Raw genomic sequence first — 24,239 nt, 5'->3', positions numbered from 1 at the left:
GATAAGATGGCAGAAATAGAAAGCACATGAGATTCAGATGATGTATGACTCAAGTACCTTTTGTGTGCCACCTCTCTATCATATATAGCCATATATAACACAAGAACAGGCTGTGTTAAACTAAGGTTTGGAAGGTTTAGGTAAAGAGTAAGGAATGGATACATCCATGCCAGACAGCACCGTTGTGCACTCAACACAGAGATACGTCTCTGACATAGAAGCAATAAATCATTCCAAGGAAAATCAGCACATATCTCCTCAGGTTCCAGCAATTAGTGGAGACAAAATGCCAGGGGCACCTCTGCTTTGGAGGATCTTGAGGAGGGACTGAAGAAATAGGACAAATATAGATATGAGATTGTGATCAGAGCAGTTGAATGGAGAAGATAGAGTAACCACATAAGCAGAAAGATTAGAGATTAAGAAAAAGTCAAGGATGTTAGGCACATCTCCAAGACGATCACGAATATTAGTAGGGTGTTGCACCAGCTGCTCAATGTAGACAACAGAAGGATGCCAGAGATAGAGATACAACTATTGAAGATGACTACATTAACAGCACGAGTTTGAGGGGATATCATTAACACAATTAGCTATTTAGATGGTAGAAGAGAGGACTCCACTCCTGGCTCTGAACACTCACAGGCATCAGGTTCCTCATACTGGCAGCAAGTCTACCTACTTTATTTTCAAAACGGACAGCAGAAATGTCAAGGTCCTGACACTAATGTTTTCATGTCAATAGTATCAAGTATTACATAAAATATCTTAGGGCCCTAGCTTACCAAAGCTCTATAGTTGAGGACTACAAAATGATGAGTGAACATGAATGCTTTGTATAATTATACTGTAGTATTGCAAAAATATTATATTAGAGATTTTAAACTTGAATAAAGGGAAAGATACTGTAAAATTTGTGCAGTCAAGAGAAAGAAAAAAAATCACAGTAAAAAATGCTGCAGTTCTTTGCTAAAGATGATAAAAAAATAATGATGAATCTACTTATGCCATTTCCTTTCAGTATTTTCATTAAAAATACTGCAAAATTTATTGCATGAACCATGGAATTTGCAATTCATGTATACACACGTATATATTCATATTAATACCAACCACCACGACATTTGTTACAAAAATACTAATACTCTAATCCAAAACAAAACTGACTACTTTTTCACTTTCTCACCAGCCTTTGTACTTGCTGAATTAGAAACACTTCCAGAGGTTCACCGAACTTTGAAATGGCAAGATCATTAAAAATGTGTATAAAAATAGGGCAAAGACATAAAACAAGGTCTATCTATCTATTATGTTGTCATGTTAATAGTATCAAGTGTTACATAAAATATCTTAGGGTCCAATCTTTACCAAAACTCTAGTTTAAGAACTATAAATGAGTGAATGTGTGTGCTGTTGTATGTACTGTATTGCAAAAATAAAACCACTGTATTAGGGATTCTACAATAAGAGGAGAGAGGGAGAGGGGAATAGAAAATTGTGCAACAGAAATTAAAAGGCTACTGAGTAATTTTATAAAAACTAAGATTTTTAAATCCATATCTGCAATGTTGTCATTTTCTTCATGAAGTCAATGTTGCAGCATTCATTACATGAAGAATATATAGGAGAAGTGACATCAGTTCAGATAAAAAATTAACCTTGAGTTTTCTTTCATTAATCAAGGCTACAAAAAAAAAAATATATATATATATATATGTATAAAAATAGAATAAAACCAAGTCAATAAAAAAAAAAAAAAAAAAAAAAAAACCAGCCTTGACAAAATGCTTCAATGAATGTTCTAAAACACATGTGGTGATCACTGACCATTCCTGACACTGAGCCACCCCTTAACCAAATACAGGAATCAGGAAGAGACTTTCACACTTTGCCTAATAGTCATCATCTGACTCATCATCATCACTCAAGGTATACACAACTGGAGCCTTCCTCTGACGTCCCGGCCGCTCCCGTGGTGGGGGAACATCAGCTACTTCACTGCTTTTCGCACTTTTACCCTAAAAAGATCACATAAATTCATAAATAAATTATGTAATGTTAGGTCTTTCCACTAAAAAGATCACAAACTATAGATTAGTTAGGCTAGATTTCTTACACCTTTACTCTCAAGAGATCAAATGAAAGTATAAATTAGTTGGGTCAAGTTGGGTTAGATTTATTTATCACAATTTTACCCAGAAAAGATAATATACAATCATAAATTTATGTACAATCATAATAAAGGATGGCAAGAGAAATCAATACTCACACTAGAGAAACTTTCAAACATGTCATCTGATTCCGAGTCAGCAGCCTTCTTCTTGGCTGCTGCAGTCTTCTTTGGACCAGGCTTTTTCTTGGGTTTAGGGACATCCTCATCATCAGATATGGCAGCAGGCTTAGCAAGGGCTTTCTTCTTGGGAATGGGTTTCTTCTTCTGCTTTGGAACCTCATCATCTGATATGTCATTTGAGTAAGCAGCCGCAGCAGTCTTCTTTGGCCCAGGCTTTTTTTTGGGTTTTGGTTCCTCGTCACTGCTGTCCATGGAGGTTATGACACGTTTCCTGGGAGGTGCCTTCTCACCTAGAATTCAATTAATATTTGGTAATGATAGATATAACTTGTCCAAATGGTAATCTCAAATAGATATTCATCATACCAACTCTTTTCTTTACATAAATGTAAACTGTAATACAAACCAATCAACTTACTAGTAGTTGCAGGTGGAGAAATTGATGAACCTGTCATCATTGAATCAAACAAGTCAGAGGCAGAGGGTTTGTCTGAAATATGACAATTAACAAATTAAATCTAATGCATAAAAATATCTTCAAAAATTACGAGCTTTCAAAAACTTACAATTCCACGACCTGCACAACCGGCTTCTCCACTCACCCTGAGGAGGTGCTGTCGCTTTAGGTTTTTTCTGTGGGTTTTTTTCAAATTCGGAATCTGTGTCACTCACAGCTACAGTGTCACCTTTGCCTCTGTAAAGAACATTCTTCAGTAAGTAAAGGAAAGTTCCCTTTACATAAAATCAGCTATGATGCCACGCTTGCAAAACATACACAAGCTTGATCCACTATATTTGCATCATACACACTAAAATTAATTTGGTTAATCTTTATTACTAAATTATATTCATTATTTTAGCTTGTCCACTGGTACTATCCAATTCTAACCATCTTCTGCAGACTAAATTGGTATCCACATGCTAAATAAGAAATAAATAAAAGTGATACTGATCCAAGACATGTAGTACATTTCAAATCACTTTCACAGCCATTCTTTAACTATATATCTCAGGAAGTAACAACAGCAAGAAGCTTGCCATCTAATTCAATAAAGTGTCTGACACTTACGCATGAGAATCATCTAAAATACTGTTGCTCACAACCATGTCAGGTTCTTCTATCCCCACATTATCATGGAACTCCTCGCCACCACTGCTGCTGCTGCTGTCGTCTCTAGTATACTTGACTTTTGTAGCTGGAACCATGGAAATGGTCAACACAGTTTGATCTTTCTTTTATTGTGTCATCTTATATAGCTTTTAATGTCTAGTACCATAAGAGGCCAGTAACACAAACAAGCCAGCCAGGCTGACTTACCCACTCTCCGGGAAGTGGTTCGTTCTCGGGGCTCGAAGTCCACAGACACATCACTCAAATCACTGTTTTCATCAGATGAGTTCCTGCCCTTCTTTTTAGGACTTGTCTATTTTTATGGGTAATGGAATAAAATATATTGGTAACATTAAAATCATAAGTATGTGTTTTTACCATAACTATCACTACTGTTCAGGTCAACAAAAGTATCACCATAATCCTTCCCATGTAAAAGTAAAAATATTGCATGTAATACATACTTTCTTGAAGTTGAGCTTTGTCTGTTTCATTCCATCACCAGATCTTTTCGCCTTTGCCTTCTTCATGATCATATCAGGGGAGTTGCCGAGCCGAGAGGCCAGAGATTTGCCTGTGTTGGCAGCCACCAGCTCATCAAACTCATCAGGTTCACCCGACTCTCTTGCTTCCTTCTTGGTCTGCAAGGTGGAGGGAACCAAATGCATTATGACTGATATCCTGTTGCATACATCCAATGTAATCTTTCTCCAAGGTGAACAGGTTCCCTTGCATATTTTCTTCATCTTATATCTTAAGTGACACTCACCTTCTTTCCTTTCTCTTTTTCCTTAAGAGCAGCAGCCTTTTCAAATTTCTTCTTCAGCTCTTGGTCAATGAGTGGCACTATCCTCTCTCCAAATGCTGATGGTCTAGTTTCATTAGCATCAGCTGCCTGTGCAAATTGTATAAATGTCATTTCTTTGGCAAAATAAAGATGATGTTTTCAAATACATCATACATAATCATATTTCAATATGACAAGGTAGACATGCAGAGGATTCATATCTAAGAAAAGGAAAGCTACAGTAAAGAAGCAACACAGTATTCATCTTATGAAATGAGACACGATACATCTATGCTTTCTAAGGATGCAGCACATTACAAGTAAACAAACAAACTAAAGCCTTATGAGATTAAGATATTTCAGGTTCCTTCATTTGATACTGTAAACAAATGTTTTTTAAAAAGCATTTTGAGTTCAAACCTCAAATCTCAGAAACCATGCACAAAACACATCGCCTTACCGAATTACTACTTCCTCGCTATGAGTCATGTAAAGACCAAGATTCCATTGATAAGTCTTATACAATATACTACACTGTCTATAATTTCAACTTAACCTTCACTCACATCTATGCTGCATTTCAATATCAAGGTAAATCACAATATTTGAAACATCCTTATGAAACTTTAAGCCTTCATGTAGACATACAGCTACTCACATCAAAAGTTAAGGTTCCATTCCTGTTAGTTCATATTCATATGTTACAGTAACTAACCTTTCCTAAACACATATTCTTTATTTCTTTCATACATTTATGATATTATTAAGTTGTTGAACAGTTTGATCCAAACTGCCCAAGCTGTGTGGTTTACTTTAAAAAGGGGGCTGGAGTACTTTCTTTTGTTCTGTTAGGGGCCAAAGGGCTAAGAGAGCAGTGTGAGTCACTTTGAATGAAAAAATGGTGTGCCTTGTCTTGGGTACCCAAGGAGAGACTGCCTTGGTATATGTATGCCTATATTAAGTACTTTGGAATCTCACCTTCTTTGGTTTTTTCTTTGTTGCTTTGCCAATCTCGAAGTCATCATCATCATCATCATCGTCTCTGGACTGTTAAAAACATAAGATTAGGCTGTAAGTCATATAGCTATAACTAACTTTTCATGTTTTCTAAGCACAGCTGAGTAGATAACTGACAATAACTGGCAGCAGTACACTCAGTCAAACCACTACATAATTTTTGCAAGTTGGGATTCATCCCTACAGTGAATGTCCAATCTAGCTAATCATGTAATAGCACAACTCTCTTACCTTCTTCTTCCTTGGCTTCTTAGGTTTTGCTTCATCTCTCTCCTCAGCTTCCACAGCATCCAGCTGCAAAAGAACAATACATGAACAAAATGTAATTTTCTATTCAACAGTCTTTACTTTTTGTTTTATTAACAATTTAACTATAAGATTTCCATCTTGACAGTAATATGAAATACTATTAAAGTATAGGAGAATCATGGATATTCCTTTTTCTTTAATATCATCCAGAATGCTGGATGATACACATTTTTTAAATTAAGTTGTAAGAAATGGCATAAAAATGTCTAACACTGTTTCAGCCTTTACCTGCTCTAGGAAAGTATCAAGATCATTCATCCAAAGGTCTGATGGTGTTTTCTCTTTTAGCAGTCTCAGCTCCTGTGTCTTTTCATCTCTACTTTTCAGAATTTCATTCTTCCTTTCCAAAGTCAACGACCACAGCTTCATGCCTAGCAAATAGTCATAATCAGGGCCGCTGGAGTTTTCAGCCTCCTCTTCCTCCATTTCAGTCTCCAGCTGTTCTTCCTGTAATGCAACTTAATTTTCAATTTGTTTCTTTATATTTCATAGAACACTTTACAAGTCCATATCAATGCAATGAGATTTTACTAGAGTACCACATGTGTAAACTAATCTATAGAACTCAGCAAAAGAGCATTTAGGTCCTGGAGCTTTTTCCAAGCAAGTCCATTTCAATGCAATGTGATTTTACTAGAGTACCACGTGTAAACTATAATGTAGAACTCACCAAAAGAGCATTTAGGTCCTGGAGCTTCTTCCAAGCCTTGAGTGGGTCAGAATCATAGCCCTTTCTCTGGAGCTCTGCAATAGTGTCCTTTTTCTTCTTGTTTTCAATTACCAGACTGCCATCACATTTCTCCAAGATGAATCTTGCCTGGAACGGAAGCATAAAGATGAGATGTGAAATGAATATAAATTAAAAACATAACAACTTGAATTTTTACTAGACAATAGGAAAGGATGGATTCCCATCAACCATTCTTGTACACATGTCAGTTAGTCAAGCATATTCAGGTCTCTCGACATCAGCATCTAATATCAGAACTATCTATCTCCAAGGAATTAAGAATAACATCAGTTGATGTCTTACCTGATTAGACAATTTGCAGGCTTCTGCCTCTAAGAATCCCACCAGATATGCCTTTCTCTTCTCATAATACTGAAGGCGAAGGTCAAAGAACTCCCTCAGAATCTGATCCACTGTTTCATATTTCCGAAGAACACCATTGTGATCAAAGAGGACCTGGTGTGGCACAAACAAAAAAATCTAATTAATTTTGCAAGAAATAATACCATCATAATGACTTTTAGACACAAATAATGTAGCATCTCTCAAACAAATCAGAACTCTGCTGAATAAAATATTAGCAACAAGTGTTAAGATTAAATAAACTTTAATGTCAATCAAAGGATAAAACATTTGCCTAATGAGTATCACCATGTGCTCTCAGGAGGCAAATTAAGAGGGCAGTTTCACTATAACTACAGTACTAAAGAAACAGATGAAAGGGACAAATACCATAGTGGAAGTGGTCAGGGAGCCTTGCAGTTTAAAGACCTTGTGCATGCCATCAGCAAGTGCCTTCTGGAATTTGTCTTCTGTCATGTTCACCACAAAGCGCACAGTAGTGTCTGTGTGGTACTCCTTGTAGTCACTGTCAAAAAAGTATTTCTCTATTATTTCATTCACATCAATATAACAGGTTCAACTACTTCTCCAGAGCTGTTTTATTTTCAAAATGAGGTTAATATTCAGCGTTCACCATTATCTAGGAACAGAAGAACCAAACAATATAACAAATATTTGTCCAAGAAGGTCCTGCTAATGACAAACTAAGTAACCTTTAGCCACACACACAATGGTGCCATTGCAAAAATTAAGACAAACTCACGTGATTATGGCAGGGGCTTTGTCACTGCCTACAAATAGTGGCTCCATTACACTTTCTTTGTAGACTTGTGTCCAGACACGTAAAGGCAACTCTGTGATCTCCAACTTGTTGTTTCCCAGGTCAGCTATCTCACCATGTATTACATAGCGCTGCCCATCAATCTCTTCCACTGTGCCCTTGAATCCTTTGAACCATGGTTTCTGCAAGAGGTCCAAGAACACAATGACTTCCTTTTATGCCATGTCAATCTCATACATATTTGGCATCAAAATAAGATGGAAACAGAAAACCTGGTCCCAACTCTAGTTCACAAAGTCATCTAGAGGATGCTAGATCAACTCACCATCCTTTCTGGTTCTTCTCCATTAATCATTTTCTTGAGATTGTTGACAATCTCTCGTGGATTGTAATTTGGGATCTTGGTGCTCCAACCTGTTCCAATGCCTTCAGACCCATTCACCAGCACCATGGGAATGATAGGAATGTACCACTCAGGCTCAATGCGCTTGTTGTCATCATAGTTGCTCTTCAAGAGAGCCTCATCATGGATGTGGAAGATGGCTCGAGTGAGTTTGCTGGAAGATGAAGCCTTTGGTTACTGGTGCAGCTGTAGTGGTGAGGCAGCAGAAATTATCACAACAAGGAGCATGCTATGTGTTGCCAATTGATGCAGTGTTAAGGAAGTTGTGTGAAGAAACAAAATTCTTAAAAACCAGCAGCAAATACTATGGAGGTACACTTACAAGTAATTAAGATCACAAGAGATGACAACTAAGAATAAAAGTTTTCATAAAATGAGGCGTTCAGAATCATACGAGTAGTGACATAAGCACCACCCCAGTCAATTTTGAGGTTTGTATAGCATTTTCTTCCTCTCGCCTTCAGCTTTCCAAATCTGCGACATCCAAGTCAAAATTCTGCCTGCAACATGGTCAAAATTGCCATTCTTTGGAGCGGTGTGCACAGCCGTGCGGCCATCAACAAAAAAAAAACCTCTCGCGCTCACTCAATAATGATGTATTTACTCGGGCAGCAATGGGAGGCCTGCATTTTCACCCTGGTGTGTCTCAGCAAGCTGTGGTATAGCACTATCTTCTTCCTATTGTGTTTGGATTGCATATGTGCCATCAGAAGTATTATGGCAATAAGGGTGAAATTCCGCTAGTGAAGGCATTAATCAACCGTATCGGCATCACATTAAAGTGACCGCACAGTGAATTTTACACCAAAGTATCTCCACCCGGGCCGCTCAGTGACCAATGGGGAGGCAGGGATGCAGTGACATGACTGACGACAGCCAATGAGAGCCCACCATTGTCGCTCCCCTCACTCTCTCTCTGCCCTTACCTTCAGTCTTCCAACATCAACCCAGTTAACTTTAGAACATAATTACATTTTACTTACAATAGTTGCAAAGCCCTGTTATAGAGCTTCATTTTGCAAAAAACTAGAGCTTTATACCTCATCTCAGTAAAAAGTTATTGTGTTCTGAATGTTGCAAAACTTAAACTGTGTTTTTCTTCACTTTTTATTTTTGGCACTTATGTCACTGCTATTCTGAATGCCTCAATTGTGATACATATATATGTACACAATGTGAGCTAAGATAACATGGTCATGTCATTGGAAAATATGAATAGAATGTTACATCTGGTAAAAGGGAAGTGTTCATTAAATGGTACTATTAAATAAAATCCATAAGTAAGTAGTTCCAACCTCAGCATAGTGAAGATATATCTGGGACTTGCAGAATCCTTGCCTCCTTGCAGCCTGGTTCCAAACTGACCAATGGGCTGGAGAAGATTGATGTTGTTAGACCCAACAAAGTCTTGCGCTAGATTGATGATGGTGGACATGAGGGAGGTCTCACCATGGTGGTAAGCCGAGTGTTCAGCCACAGAACCCGCCAACTGGGCCACTTTAATTTCCCGCTTGTCATTTCTCTTTAAGCAGGTATAAAGCACCTAGGGAAAGAAAGGTATATTCTGATGTAATAAAGTCATATAAAACATTTAGCAGATAAAATAAGATAAATGACTTATAAACATTTCTCTTTAAGAGCGGAAAACCAAATACAGCAGCTTATGTTCACCATCAACCAATGTCCCACTAGTGTGTTACCTTCCTCTGGCCTGGCTTGAGTCCATCCACCAGGCAGGGAATGGAACGCTCATTATCTAAATTGGAAAACAGAACAAGCTCCTTGTTGACAAAATCTGTATAGGTGACAGTCTTGGTGTCCTTCTCATAAAGGTAGATATCTGGCAGGCCCAGCTCCTTGCGCCGCTTGCACTCTTCCATCCACCCTGTCAGCCACTCCTTCCGCTGATCAACTGCCTTTTTGCTGAAGGCCTGAAGAAAAATCCTATTGCCATTAACCTTCATCAGTTAAGTACTAAATTTCATCCACAGCTAAAATATTAACAAAACTATTCAATATATTCAGGAATTATGTTTGTCTGCCAACCCAATTGCTTTAGAGATGCAAGTTGTATTTATACTGAGAGAGAGAGAGAGAGAGAGAGAGAGAGAGAGAGAGAGAGAGAGAGAGAGAGAGAGAGAGAGAGAGAGAGAGAGAGAGAGAGAGAGAGAGAGAGAATATTAGCCCACTCTGTACTTTATCCACTGTGCCGTGCCTTACCATCTGAATAGAGTGGTCATCTTGAGCACCACTATAATCAAAAATAACCCGGTGGCGCAACATGTCTGTGAAATACTCCTTCGCCTCCTTTGAAGTTGAAGTACCCAAACCTGAGAGGAAAGAATTATCCAGGAAGTTAGTACCTCAGTCATACAAAAAAAAAAAAAATATTGTTAAACCCTGTAACCTTTGTATGGTCCAATGCAACAAGAATTTAGGACAAGTACAAGTCACAAAAAAACACACCTTTGTAGTACTTTATCTTGTAGGTGTGCCAGTTGTCTCGTGATTTTTTCCACTCCTCAAATTCTGGCAGGGAGTAGAAGGGAATCTCTCTGCCCCCTTTGGAAGCCTTGACAATAGGTGTGATGAACTCCTCCATGAAAGGGCGGCGCAGAAGAGTGGGCCAGTTGTGATGGATGAAGTTGATCAGCAAACCCTTGATGTGGGAGCCATCCTGGAAACACCTCAAGGTTAACTCATACCTTAAATTCAGGACCCAAGACACACTTGTATAGATGATTTTTCCTTCACAAGATCCCAAACAAGGTCAGTACTTCAGTAAACAAACATATTGTTGCACAAATATTCTCTCTCAATATCCTTTGTCTCCTGTGACAGCACATATCAGTGTCCCAAACCTGATCCTGATCCGTCATAATCATCAGTTTGCCATAGCGCAGAGTCTTCATGTCTGCATCTGTTTCATACTTCTTCTTGTACTGAAGACCAAGAATTTTGATGATATTGTTGATTTCTGCATTTTCTAAAATTTGCTTGTGGGAGGCTTCACGAACATTTAAAAGTTTACCTTAAAAAGGAGAGAAAAATGGTGATCTTTCGGTTTTGAACAAAATACAGCTTTTACAGATTTTCAAATATTCACTTATATCATTTGTGATCTTAATAACAAGGATGCTAACATAAAGCAGACAGTAAATCAGTCTAAACTATCTAATGCCTTGAAAGATTTTATAAAATATAAAATTTCTCCAACCAAAATGCACACTGTTCATAAGATTATATATCCTAAAATATTATCTTTGAATATCTACCAGCTTCACTAATAAATATTGCCTTTATACCTCTAAGGGGGAAGACACCATATCTGTTCCTGCCCACCACACCAAGTCCAGCCACAGCCAATGTCTTGGCTGAGTCTCCCTCAGTGAGGATGAGTGTGCAACTGGAAGAATCTTTTGTCCCAGCATCATTAGCATCTTCCAGCTTGGGAATACCTAGAACATAAAAAAGTATTTGTTTCATAAATCATACACTTTGAACAATTAAATATATGATGAGTGATAGAGAATTATACAAGTAAAATTTCTAATTTGGCTAATGTTAAGAACATCAATTATGTGGTCATGTTTTACCTTTGAGTTTGGTGTGCTTCTTACTGGCACACTTGGACTGCAGTTGAGCTTGTTGTTTGAACCTTGCCCAAGCCATAACAGCCTCCACAACACCACACTTCATAATGTTAGCAATGTATTTTTCAGAAAATGTACACTTGGACCCAAAACTCTTGGCTTGAAGGGTCATGTTTTCTTTGGTTTGAGAATCAAAGGTTGGATTAACAATCAAACAGTTTACAAAGACCCACAGATGATTTTTAATCTGAAAAGAAACAGTTCTGATAATTCCAGGTGTAAATAATTTTCAGGAAAGGATAAATATTTATACACATCACTCAATGCTCATAATCAGTGCTTTGAAAAATGACAAGACAAAATAGCAATGAGAAAACCATTAACAAATACTCACTTGGAAAGGCTTTATTTGAACGCCACTTTTATTTTTCTTCTTTAAAGTTTCAGTCAGGTTCTTAACAATATTATCTGTCACATAGTCAACATGTCTTCCTCCCTGCAGACAAGAATTTGTTTTTAGGCAGAGATATAAAACACTGGAAAAAAAAAAAGAGAGAGAGAGAGAGAGAGAGAGAGAGAGAGAGAGAGAGAGAGAGAGAGAGAGAGAGAGAGAGAGAGAGAGAGAGAGAGAGAGAGAGAGAGAGAGAGAGAGAGAGAGAGAGAGAGAGAGAGAGAGAGAGAGAGAGGGGGGGGGTAAGGGCCTCAGAACCACAGGGACTCAAATGCCATTTTTACAAATGAGAAAAAAAAAAAAAAAAAAAAAAATCTAAAGTTTATGAACAATAACTCCACTTCTAAGAAAGATATCAATTTTAACCAAGTTTCAGACAAAACCCCCACTCTTCAGAATTTTTTTTACCAAGAATGAAAAAAAATGTATGAAGCATTTGCACACTAGCAAGTAAAATGTAACCCCACCATCAAGTTTTTTACATTACATTGCATGACTTGTGATTCAAACCTTGATAAAAATTTTGATTCAAACCTTAATAAAGAAATTTAACTGAAGTAAATAATTTAATAATACAATAGGCTACAGAAAGGAACAGCATCATAGACTAAATGTATTGAAAAATATAAGAAAACACAAGTATTGCTACATAAACAGTACTTGTCCTTTGACTAACAAGTGCCACCTATTAATCTTTTGTTTTACCATCATTGCTAAGTTATTTTCTTAATGACTTTCTCTAACATCCTATTAATCATCCTTTAATTTGTTGCTTTCTTTTAAGTAACTATTAAGAATATAAGAAAAGAAGGAAATTGCAAGAACCTGTTAGGCCTACACATGGCTGTCCCTGTATGAGCAAAGCTACTGATAGATGGAACAAGGTAGCTTTGCTCATAGAGGGACTGCCATGTGTAGGCCAGACAGGTTCTTCCAGTTTCCCTTTTCTTATGTTCTTAGTTACTTAAAAGAAAGCAATAAATTGAAAGACAATTAATGGTATGTTAGAGGAAGTCATTAAGAAAACTACTTCGTAATGATGGTAAAACAAATGATTAATAGGTGGCACTTGTTAGTCAAACAAAAAGACTGTATGAACAATCTGTATTCACTCTTATTTTTTATTTATTCATTTCATTTTATTTACTTTATTTATTTATTTTTTTTTTTTTATGTTATGACCTATAGAGCCTGTAGGCATACTTGAAGCACTGTTCAGCTTCCACCCATTAGCAGTGCAGGCAATTTTATTTACAGTGGCATCTATATTAGGGCCCATAATACCACCCAGGTGCATCTTTGGTGTAAGACAATTATACCTCCATCTAGAATCTGGGTATCATGGTGACATGTAGGTAACTTTAAACCTCTCGACAAATGACAAAGTTTCAAGACGGTATGAGCTGGGATTCCAACCTACGCATGGACGTCTGCCCGATCCCACGCTCACCACCATCAACATATTCCATCAGGTTGTTGTCCTTGTCCCCTTCACAGTCACTGTCACCTGCTCTCTGTTCTCCCTTATGCTGCAGAGCATCCTGCTGTGCTGGGATATCCCAGAAGTACTGGGACTTGGTATGAGTAATGAAGGGCAGGAAAGCCTTGATGTACATAGCAGTGCAGTGATTGGTCCAGGGTGACACCTTTCTTATGGAAAAAATGCTGATGGAAAAAATGCTGATAGAACAAGAGATGGCTATAGGCTGTGTGCCGTATGCTGTGATTAGCTGACTGACTCCCACTAACCTTGAGCCTGTCTGGTTTTAAATTGACACACCACTGGGCTCAACAACAAAACACAACACATGCTTCCCAAATTGACAGGTTGCAAGTTCACTGGCTTTACAACTTTCAACCTTGTTGAAGTTGGAAAACAAAAGGCAAAGAACATAGCTAGACAGAGAAAGAGTTGCCAATTCTGTAAATATGAATACCTCGAAAGTCACGGAGACGTCACTTGAGTCCCTATACTTCCAATGCCCTCATATATGGGTTATGTAGACAGGAGATTCTCTCTTAAATATATTTCAGATTTCACTAAATGTGATTACTACATCAGCATTTATACTTTTCTGAAGATATTTTCTTTATATCTTATAAGTCTTATTCTCTTTTGAAAATCCTGTAGTTAATCATGTATGCTAGATCACAATTTCAAGTTCCTTAACCCTTCCTCAGTAGCTTCAGAATGAATGAACATGCTGGGGAGCCTAGTAATAATGCTGTTGAGTTGAAACATCACTCTGGGCTGAGACACTAATTGGCTGATACATCACAACTGGTTGGCTAATGGATTCTCTATGTGGCAATAGTATTTGGTCTACTCTCATGCTCAGCATGGCCCGTATATTAATTAAGCCTGCCATTGAATTCTTTCATATATAGTGCTTCCAAGTCTTTTCTTGCTATCTTGGTGCCATGCTGCTATTGTAAGTGTATTCTTGGCACTCTGGATGTTAGGTGGCAGGTCAGCTGTCATCATCAAGCTGATATGAGTTGAACTTCTCCCTTCAACTCATACTGGTGTGATGATGATGACAGCGCACCTGCCACCTAAGTGAAGGGTGTGTGTGTGTGTGTGTGTGTAATATAGACATGTAGTTTTGTGTGAAGGGAGAGTTGTCTTCAGAGAGCAGGCTGTGACTGCCACCTTGTATTGGGACAAAATGGGAACATTCAGTTAGGTCACACTGGCTTGAATGATAACTTCATAGCACCTGATCTGTTGCTTCAGACCTCAACGGAACTAATTATCATTTCAGCTGGAGTCTACTGTCTCCCTCCATGAGGAGAGATTGTTCAACAGTGCAACTGGATTGTTATTAGTAAATGTCAAGTAGTACATACCTTAGTTGTAGCAATACTGTTAACAAAGGACATTTGCTGGAACCCCTTGTCTGAGAGGGCCACTGCTACCTCCCACCTTTCATTCACATTTTCATATACTGCTTTCACAGGATTATCTGCATCATCAACTTTATCCTTCAAGTACAGATCAACATAATCCTTAAAATTCTTGATCTGTAAAGAAAGGAACATCAATTTAATTCTAAGTGCTTCACTTTGTTTAGCAGCATTTTCAAGACCATTGGTAATTTCCTGTCAGGAAATAGTGCTCAAACTGAGATACTTACAGGAATGCGTTTTCCATTGAGATACACCTTCACCCCCCTGGTGGAGGCAGCAATATCATATGCTCTACGGGACAGGAGAGCAACAATGTCTTCGTCCAAAGACTCCATCTTGAACTTCTTAAGATCTGGTGAAAATGTGACTCTGGTGAAATCCTCACCTCCATAGTTCTTGATCTTTGCTTCACTAGCCTTGCTCATGTTCTCTGCCCAGGTCTGAACAAAAATATATAAGGTCACACACTGATGTTTTAAAGAATGAATAAAAGACAATCCTTTTCAACAAATAAGAGTGTCAGAATATACATGCACACTCACACACACATAAGGATAGGTTGGCCAGCTTTCCATTCCTATAAGGATGTAAGGTTATTCTTTAGCTTGCCACATTCAACGTACATTCTCAACTAAGAAAATTGAGAATGAGCTACTCCACAATAAGACATACTATGTCAGGGCAAACCTCCTGCCTAGTATTATTACGAAAACCACCTGGTATACACCTGATTGATGAAAACAAACTGTTTGCATCTTTTTTTTTTAAGATAAACATTTTGCTTTTCAGTCAAAAGTTCACCATTTTCTTTCTTTTTCTTTTTCATGCATTTCTTTCAACAAGTTGGTGTTTCCTAGATAGAAGATAAAATATCTTCAAGGCTACAAAACTAATATCACCACTCACCTGCTTATAATTCAACATGTACTCTTCAGAGGCAGTCTCAACAGTGAACTTGGTACTGAATATGTTACACAACTTGGCACCATAACCATTACGTCCACCTGTCACCTTCTGCTCCTCGTCGTTATAATTGGAAGAAGTAAGGAGATGTCCAAAGATCATGGTAGGGACATACATCTTTTCTCCTTTGTGCATCACCACAGGGATACCTTTACCATTGTTGTAGATGGATACTTGATTATTCTCACTGAAAAAAGTTATATCAATTCAATAATCAAAGGATAACAAACAGATAACAATAATTTTATACATCATCATTTCCAATACATGGTGTGGCATCTGATGCAAAGGCAGACAATGAGAAAAGTAGTAAATGAATCACAATACAAGAAATTCATTCAACTTACGGATCAATGTCCACCTTAATCATATCCATACTACGATCCCTCTGCTTGTTATCAGCAGCATTCACAAGGATTTCATCAAAGATCTTGTACAGGCCAGGCACATACGATATTTCTCTCTGCATAATTCTCTCTGATTCCCTGTCATAGACCCACATCTGTTCTGTCACATATTCCACAGATCCTGTAAAATATTATCACATGAAGAATCAGTAATTCTCTTCATTAGTTCTTAGAAGTATTATCAATAATGTCATTACTCAACACAAATCTTCATAAACTATATAAATGTTCCAATTCCACACACCAATGTAAGTGTCAGGACGGAGTAGAATGTGCTCTAGTTGAGTCTTCTTTTGGTAAACGGTCTCCACTGATGCCTTGCTGGCCTTCTTGGATGCCACCGGTGCACTAGGCATATTGTCCGAAAGTGTCTGCATGGTGAAAAGAACGACTGTTAAAAATCAACATCTTCCTATAACCTGAACTCATTTTGGAATTATTACAGTTTCAACCAATACAATACACGTAACTATACACATTCTCACGGTCTAGATCACACTTCTACCAGCATTTCCAACCCCATTTTACCCTACTGGAAATAAATAATACGGTTAGGTTAGGTTACCACAACTAACTATATATACATTCTCAAGGTCTAGATGACACTTCAACAAGCATTTCTAACCCCATTTTACCCTATTGGAAATTAATAATAAGGTTAGGTTAGGTTACCACAACTAACTATACACATTCTCATGGCCAAGATCACACTTCTACGAGCATTTCTAACCCCATTTTACCCTACCGGAAATTAATAATGTTAGGTTAGGTTTCCCAGGAGGTCCCCAAGCTTGTTAGATATGGGGATTAAGAAATATAAGATGGGGTATATTGGTTAAAACTGCAAATAGCGTGAACTGGTCCCTCCTGCCAGCTGGGGTGAATTGAGCCAGTCCTCAAAAATTTATGAAAAATTTGAAAATTGAAAAAAGTGAATACTGGGCTTGAAAGCCCACTTCAGTATCTACACAACCTTAAAAAAGTTTTTGGTCCTGACCAAAAATTTATGGTTCCTTGGGTGTCCAAAAAAAAGTGTTTTTCAGTTGCAAATCTTTGTATCCGAAAAAAAATAAATAAATACAAAATTCAATTTCTCCTGAAAGTACACTAAATTTTGTTGATTTTTTATGAAAATTGCAGGTCATATAAATAATTCTCTGTTCTTTTGCATTCTTTAATCAGAAATAAAAGATTCCTTTAATTTTTAGTGCTATAGGAACTTCAATGAGTGGTCTGATTCTCCTTCCGTACACCGGGGTGCATTGGGCCACCACACTTTCATTATTTTTTGCTAAATTAAAGCTTCCCATTTTTTTCTTTTTTTTTTTTTTTTTTTTTTATTACTTATAACCATCATTAAACTTCCTCCTCACACCACTGATGTACTGCAACCTCTTGATGTTTGCTGTTTTAAGCCTTTGAAGACCAGGTGTGATGCCACTACTGCCAAATGGCAAGCAGCATAGAGGACACGGACGAAGATGAAGAAATTGAAGGTGTTGCAATGTTTAATGCTTGGAAGTATAGTGGAATACAGAAAAAGAGAGAAATAGAAGAAAATGGCTACTATGGGGTGGATTATGGAAAAGCATATATTGGACATGTGATTATGTGTGGCAACGAGTTCTTGAAAATGAAGTTTTTGGAAAGAAAACCAAATGACATGTATGACAGGCCGAAAAGGGATGATGTTGATAACTCTGTTGATGTGAAATACGTGTTTTGTGGACCCATAAAGCTTGTGGGCACAACACCTTATCAGATTTGAGGTGTGGATATGGCCTATAAGAGCTATAAGAAATCTAAAAACATATTTGAGAGAGAGAGAGAGAGAGAGAGAGAGAGAGAGAGAGAGAGAGAGAGAGAGAGAGAGAGAGAGAGAGAGAGAGAGAGAATGAAAAGAAATGTAAAATACATAAAAGATACTGAAAAAACATTAAAACTTTAGTGGCCCAATCCACCCCATAGTGGCCCCAAGGATGGCCCAATTAACCCCAGGACTTCGGCATAGGGTAGGCCACTTATTGGTGTTAATAATTTCTATAATGATAATAAAAATTATTATTTTCTTTCAGGGAATATGTATCACATGGTAAGGTACCTTCACAAAAATTTTCAATTGATTTGGCTCATTTGTGTAGATTTTATAGTAAAAGATGTAAAAAGTGGCCTGTATTCACCCGTCTACGCTATACCCTCATTTAAGAAAAGGTTTCAAGACATTTATCCCATTATTTTGGCTAACTCTTTCAGGCCTGCTTGGAGACTGGCATCTAAGTGGACCTTTTTTATTTTTGTTGCCCTTGACCAGATTTACTCTCTACATAAAAAATTTAAATAAATAAATCAATTAATAAATATACAGGCATACTTGTCTCAGTACTTTTCGATACATTACATGTGGATTATCAATGGCACCTGAAATGCAATCCTGCTTATTCCTGTAGCAATTAAACACCTGTATACTTCAGCTCTGACCCCTCCCTCCCAAATGTTAAGAGGTTTCAAAACTAAATCTAACCATATGGAATAACCTATTCACGACTTAACCCAAAATGAAAGGGTTCTTCCACACTTCTGTGCCTCTATGCCTCACTGACAGCTGTTGATAATCTGATACAATGGCATGAAACACATCACTCCCAGAAAACAAGCACAATAAATAAACAAGTAAATAAATAGATAAATATATTATAACATGTACAACTACGATGGGATAAGAAAAGACTCGCTGAAGGAGTGGCACCATGTGATTTGCCAGAGCATAGGCAGCAAAAGGAGAGGCATAACACAAGTATCTCAATCCACATATGACTAAATCCTCAAAATTCGTACTGGTATAATCCTGACAATTATTAGTCCCATTACTATATTCCCAATAGCTTAGCAACATCATTACACTTCCATTAGCTGTTAAGTTAGGTTAGGGAGGCAGTGGCATAGTGGATTAGGTGGTGAACTTGGGATTGGGCAGACATCCACACGTAGGTTTGAATCCCACCACATACCACTTTGAAGGTATGCCATCTGTCAAGTAGTTTAAAGTTACCTACAATACACCAAAGATGTGCTTCGGTCGTGATATGACCCCTAATGTAGATAAAACTGCCTACGCCACTAATGGGCGGGAGCTTAGCAGCGTTTCCCACACACACACACACACACATATATATATATATATATATATATATATATATATATATATATATATATATATATATATATATATATATATATATATATATATATATATATATATATATATATATATATATATATATATATATATATATATATATGGTATTACTGCAGAGTTTCACCACAATCAGCTATGTGTTTTTTACCCACCTCAAGAGATAGAGCTCCTGATTACGAGTAATTTGAACCACATATATAATAGATGCAACCTTTTTGAATGGCGACACAGATTTTTTAAAATTTACGCATGTTTTGGTGATCAGCCATGACACTAGCCTCCCGCATCAAACCCTGCCACACACTGATGGTGTCATGCGCTCGCGGCGACTCGGAGGGCTCCGTGACATACCATTGTCTGAGCATGCGCTTAATTGTTTACGCTGATTGGTTCTGTTCTTTGAAACTGAAGCGGCGGCCAATGAAAAAAAAAAAGCATAATTAATTCCACCAATCACGACGGCCCCTGAGGTTAGGTTTAGTTAGGTTAGGTTAGGTTTGATTAGGTTAGGTTTAGTTAGGTTGGGTTGGGTTGGGTTGGGTTAGGCTAGATTAGGTTTAGTTAGGTTTAGTTAGGTTAGGTTGGGTTGGGTTGGGTTGGGCTGGGTTGGGTTGAGTTGGGTTGGGTTGGGTTGGGTTGGGTTGGGTTAGGTTAGGTTTTGTTAACATAACATAACATAAACAGGATAACAAAGGGCCACCAGGGCCCATCTAGGTTATCCTGTATCAGTCGCACAGCGACCTCGTCATCAGTACTTAGGTTAGGTTAGGTTAGGTTAGATTAGGTTAGGTTAGGTTAGGTTGGGTTGGGTTGGGTTGGGTTGGGTTAGGTTAGGTTAGGTTAGGTTAGGTTGGGTTGGGTTGGGTTGGGTTGGGTTGGCTTATGTTAGGTTAGATTAGGTTGGCTTAGGTTAGGTTAGATTAGGTTTAGTTAGGTTAGGTTGGGTTGGCTTACGTTAGGTTAGATTAGGTTTGGTTAGGTTAGGTTAGGTTCTGGAGGAAACTAATTTTTTCTAGTAGATTTTGGCTTGTTTTTAATTAATTTACCAGTTGTTTTTTTATGCAAATCATAATGTTTCAGGGCTATAAAAAAAATTGGTTGATTTGCGCCAAAAACAAGAGGTATTTTAATTAAAAGCAAGCCGAAATCTACCAGAAAAAAATAGTTTCGTCCAGAAAGGGCAAGGTGGTGAAATTCTGTAGGTTTACCATATATATACTCTTCAAGTATGCCTACAGATGCTATAGGCCATAAAAAAAAACTACATACCCATTAGTGTAAATTAATAACAATAACCCCATTCCCGTTACTCCCACTGCCATTATCCCTAGCAGTACATATCCATACCTTTGAATCTACATACTCATGAGAACAATCCTATCAGCACAGCCTTTGCAGATCAAGGCCATTGGCCTCGGCACTACATTCCCAACAGATCTCAACTACGAGTGAACTAAAGCAAGGCTGGATTACCCTCAGCGGCACAGTGTAGGCCTCCATCATGCCGGCGGTGGTATTTAGGGTAACCAAGGTTCACCAGTCCAGCCAGCCAACATCCCCAGGCAGCACCCAGTCACACTTTTCAAACCCAGGACCAAAGTTTCCCGCGGTCTGAGTTCAATCTGCGGCGGCCAATGAACAACAGCGGTGTCACGTGACCGTCCCGCCGTTACCGCCGCCACCCGCTCTCTCCCAGTATCTCTTCCTCATCTCTAAAAGTACCAAAGCATGACAAAATAACACACAAATCCATGAATGTGTTATCCATGTGAGTGTAGTCTTGAAGTAATACTGAGATGGGCTCACCTTCACCTTGAACCCGTTTGTATCTTTTATTTATTTATTATTTTTTCCCTTCATCTACAGCAACTCCATTACCTCCATCCTGTATTTTTGTCCCTACACTTCGTCTTTCAGCTATATTTTCACATCATTTCCTCGTGTAGCTGTTAAGATCCTCGTGTCCCATGTCAGGTGAGAGTGGCGGCTTATAATAAGTACTGGTTGGCTGTAGTCACCTGTCCGTCCCATTACCATTGCACACCGGAGCCTCAGAAGCCGGCTACATTTCCTTCAGTCACTTACAGTACAACAATCATACACAATTACATTCAGACTACAATTTTTTTCTTTTTTTATTAAGAAAAAAATCACTCGAGGGCTATGCTATTTTTCCCGCTCAATTTTACTACTGATGTTTAACACCCACATAAATACAATAAGGAAAAAAAAAAAGAAAAGAAAAGAAAGAAACACTCAAATCATCCAGACAACAACAATGCACCTAGGGGAAATGGAAAACATTGGAAGGGTGACGTGAGTTTCCTCTTGTGTTTACTGTAAATGCTTTGGCGGTGCATCACTAGGGAGACTTTAAAACTTACCGTTCCATTTACTGCGGGCATGGTGTAGAAATGTCAGAAGGCTCTCGGGCCTCCACTAATAGCTACTCACTCACTAAGACACAACAAACGCCAACAAATCCTGCTTTACTAGGCAGGATTTTTAATTTAAACACTCACACCACCACATTTACAATTCAAGGTGGGTTTTGTTTGGTCAAATCACTGGTTCTAGCGCTTTTACAACCATACTGTGCTTTACATGGTTGAAGCACACACTGAGACACCCGGGTGTTCAGAGAAAAGCCGCTGGAGCTGGCCAGAGGTATATTTCTGGGGGTTTTGTCAAGGTGGAACAAAGAGCTGCTTGCATCTGTGGGGAGTCTGGGCCCCGCGCTGCTAGGCGGTCTCGGTCGCCCACCCCTGCCTGCCCTCACCCGCCACGCCGCCATACAACAGACGCTATCTTATTCACCACTTCATATGTACGAGTAATAAATAAGCAACAAGCGAGTGTGATCAGGTCTACATGCCTTTAAAGATATTGTCATTGTACATACGCCAACATGTTTCTTGGCTTCAGTTCTTGACTCTTTGACGCACCAAGGATTATTGCCACCTATGGAGGTGTAAGTATTCCTTAAGTCATCTCTAACTCTCTTCTTCCTTGATGCGATTTCATCTGGTTCTCTTTTACAGTATACTCGAATAGTATGAGCTTGATGTGAAGCTGGCCTAATAAAATTTCACATCACTGTATGGTGAAATATTGGTGTATTACTAGTTAACTGGCATTACTAATGTGTGCCTTGCGACGCGCGGCTTTCAAATGACATCAGGTAAGGTTTACCTGGTAACTCAGCTGTGACGGCCACTAACCATGCTATAATTATTTTCTAACTCCTTCAAAAGTCTTTCGTTTGTTCTGCCATGATCATGATATGCCAAATTCCCGGTGCATGATATAAAGGAAACACTGCGACATGCAATGCACCAGTGAAGCCACAAGACTGCCTTGAACCCACGATCTCTATCTACGCACCGCCCCCAGCATGCTTGCCGCACCCCTGGTCACACCAACCTGTATAGTGTGTACTGCAAAGATGTCCACTTGCAGTAGTAAGAATAGGTGTACAAACATATAATGCCTAATATATCATATTCTTACACCTAAGAGATAATACACCTAAAAGATAATCACACACACACACACACACACACACACACACATATACACACAAAATGTGAAATACTGCAGGAAGACTTAAACAAGATCTGGAAATGGAGTAAAAAATGGGAGATGGAATTCAATGTGGACAAAAGCCATGTCATGGAAATGGGAAAAAGTGAAAGACGACCAGTGGGAATCTATAAGATGGGAGATGGAGTAGAACTAGAAAAAGTAAAAAAGGAAAAGGACTTGGGAGTGACGATGGAAGAAAACGATCAACCGGTAAGCCATATTGATAGAATTTTCATAGACATAATTTGCTAAGGAATATTGGATTAGCATTTCACTATATGGACAAAGAAATGATGAAGAAATTGATAAGTACTAAAATAAGACCTAGATTGGAATATACAGGAGTTGTGTGGACCCCCATAAAAAGAAACACATAAGAAAATTGGAGAGACTACAAAAAATGGCTACAAGAATGGTTCCAGAATTTAAAGGGATGACATATGAGGAGAGACTAAAAGCTATGGATCTACCAACCCTGGAACAGAGAAGAGAGAGAGAGGATCTGATACAAGTTTATAAATTGATTAACGGAATGGATCAAGTGGATAATGAGAAACTAATCCTGAGAGAAGAATATGACACCCGAAGCACAAGATCGCATAGTAAGAAACTGAGGAAGGGTAGATGTCTGAGAGATGTTAAAAAATATAGTTTCCCGCAAAGATGTGTTGAGACTTGGAACAGTTTGAGTGAGGAAGCGGTGTCAGCAACGAGTGTACATAGTTTTAAAGAGAAATTGGATAAGCGTAGATATGGAGACGGGGCCACACGAGCATAAACCCCAGGCCCTGTAAAACTACAACTACACACACACACACACACACACACACACACACACACACACACACACACACACATACACACACACTTATAATAAATGCATATGAATGAATAGATATCCATATATGTATTAATAATTCTATTTACTGTACAAGTCTAATAGTAATAACAATGATTTCATTTTTTTTTTAGTTTCACAATTTTTCTATTTTTATATAATAGAGATTTCATCAAACTACAAACCTCTTACTTAACTGTCAACAAACAATTCCTCTGGAAGCATTCAGTTACTCAAACTTGAATGCAAATGAAAATGTAATGAATAAATTCAATCAAGTAAAGTGTAAAATGTGTAATACAAAGCAAAGGTTGAATGCTGAATAGCTATTCTAAATTGTCAAGGTGAAAAACACTACATCCTCTAAAGTGATGAAGTGTGTGTGTGTGTGTGTGTGTGTGTGTATATATATATATATATATATATATATATATATATATATATATATATATATATATATATATATATATATATATATATATATATATATATATATATATATATATATATATATATTGGCTGT

The 24,239-nt window shown here is 38.0% G+C and overlaps 1 protein-coding gene across 4 annotated transcripts; it reads right to left on the bottom strand.

The window, feature by feature from the left end:
• Window positions 1-594: 594 nt before the first annotated feature.
• LOC123508365 (DNA topoisomerase 2-alpha-like) lies at window positions 595-22,047 on the bottom strand. 4 transcript variants are annotated; one of them, XM_045262016.1, is made up of 32 exons: window positions 21,678-22,047; window positions 20,767-21,005; window positions 16,342-16,468; window positions 16,038-16,218; window positions 15,634-15,877; window positions 14,955-15,167; window positions 14,668-14,841; window positions 11,761-11,862; window positions 11,370-11,613; window positions 11,079-11,231; window positions 10,635-10,804; window positions 10,240-10,450; window positions 9,994-10,103; window positions 9,474-9,704; window positions 9,069-9,316; window positions 7,696-7,927; window positions 7,353-7,552; window positions 6,980-7,115; window positions 6,551-6,703; window positions 6,188-6,334; window positions 5,746-5,964; window positions 5,440-5,502; window positions 5,170-5,238; window positions 4,652-4,669; window positions 4,174-4,299; window positions 3,869-4,045; window positions 3,612-3,717; window positions 3,363-3,489; window positions 2,896-2,987; window positions 2,712-2,783; window positions 2,270-2,583; window positions 595-2,018 (listed from the first exon to the last, which is right to left on the bottom strand). In XM_045262016.1, exons 2-32 carry the CDS (start codon window positions 20,794-20,796, stop codon window positions 1,893-1,895), a joined length of 4,815 nt encoding a protein of 1,604 aa, XP_045117951.1. In that variant the 5' UTR covers window positions 20,797-21,005; window positions 21,678-22,047; the 3' UTR covers window positions 595-1,892. The 4 variants fall into 4 exon arrangements, with proteins under 4 accessions (XP_045117951.1, XP_045117953.1, XP_045117952.1 ...); XM_045262018.1 differs by lacking the exon at window positions 4,652-4,669; XM_045262017.1 differs by lacking the exon at window positions 20,767-21,005.
• Window positions 22,048-24,239: the final 2,192 nt, after the last annotated feature.

Source organism: Portunus trituberculatus, chromosome 24 (genome assembly GCF_017591435.1).
Source record: "Portunus trituberculatus isolate SZX2019 chromosome 24, ASM1759143v1, whole genome shotgun sequence".
NCBI lineage: Eukaryota > Metazoa > Arthropoda > Malacostraca > Decapoda > Portunidae > Portunus > Portunus trituberculatus.
The sequence above is the reverse complement of the archived record's forward strand: the minus strand, read 5'-3'. Positions and strand labels throughout refer to the sequence as shown.

Coding starts and splice junctions, on each gene's coding strand:
- LOC123508365 (XM_045262016.1), bottom strand. CDS start 20,796: ATGATGGAGGCCTACACTGTGCCGCTGAGG. Junction 9,317..9,473: donor TCAAGCCAGGCCAGAGGAAG/GTAACACACTAG, acceptor TTCTTTCCCTAG/GTGCTTTATACCTGCTTAAA. Junction 5,965..6,187: donor AGGACCTAAATGCTCTTTTG/GTGAGTTCTACA, acceptor GTTGCATTACAG/GAAGAACAGCTGGAGACTGA.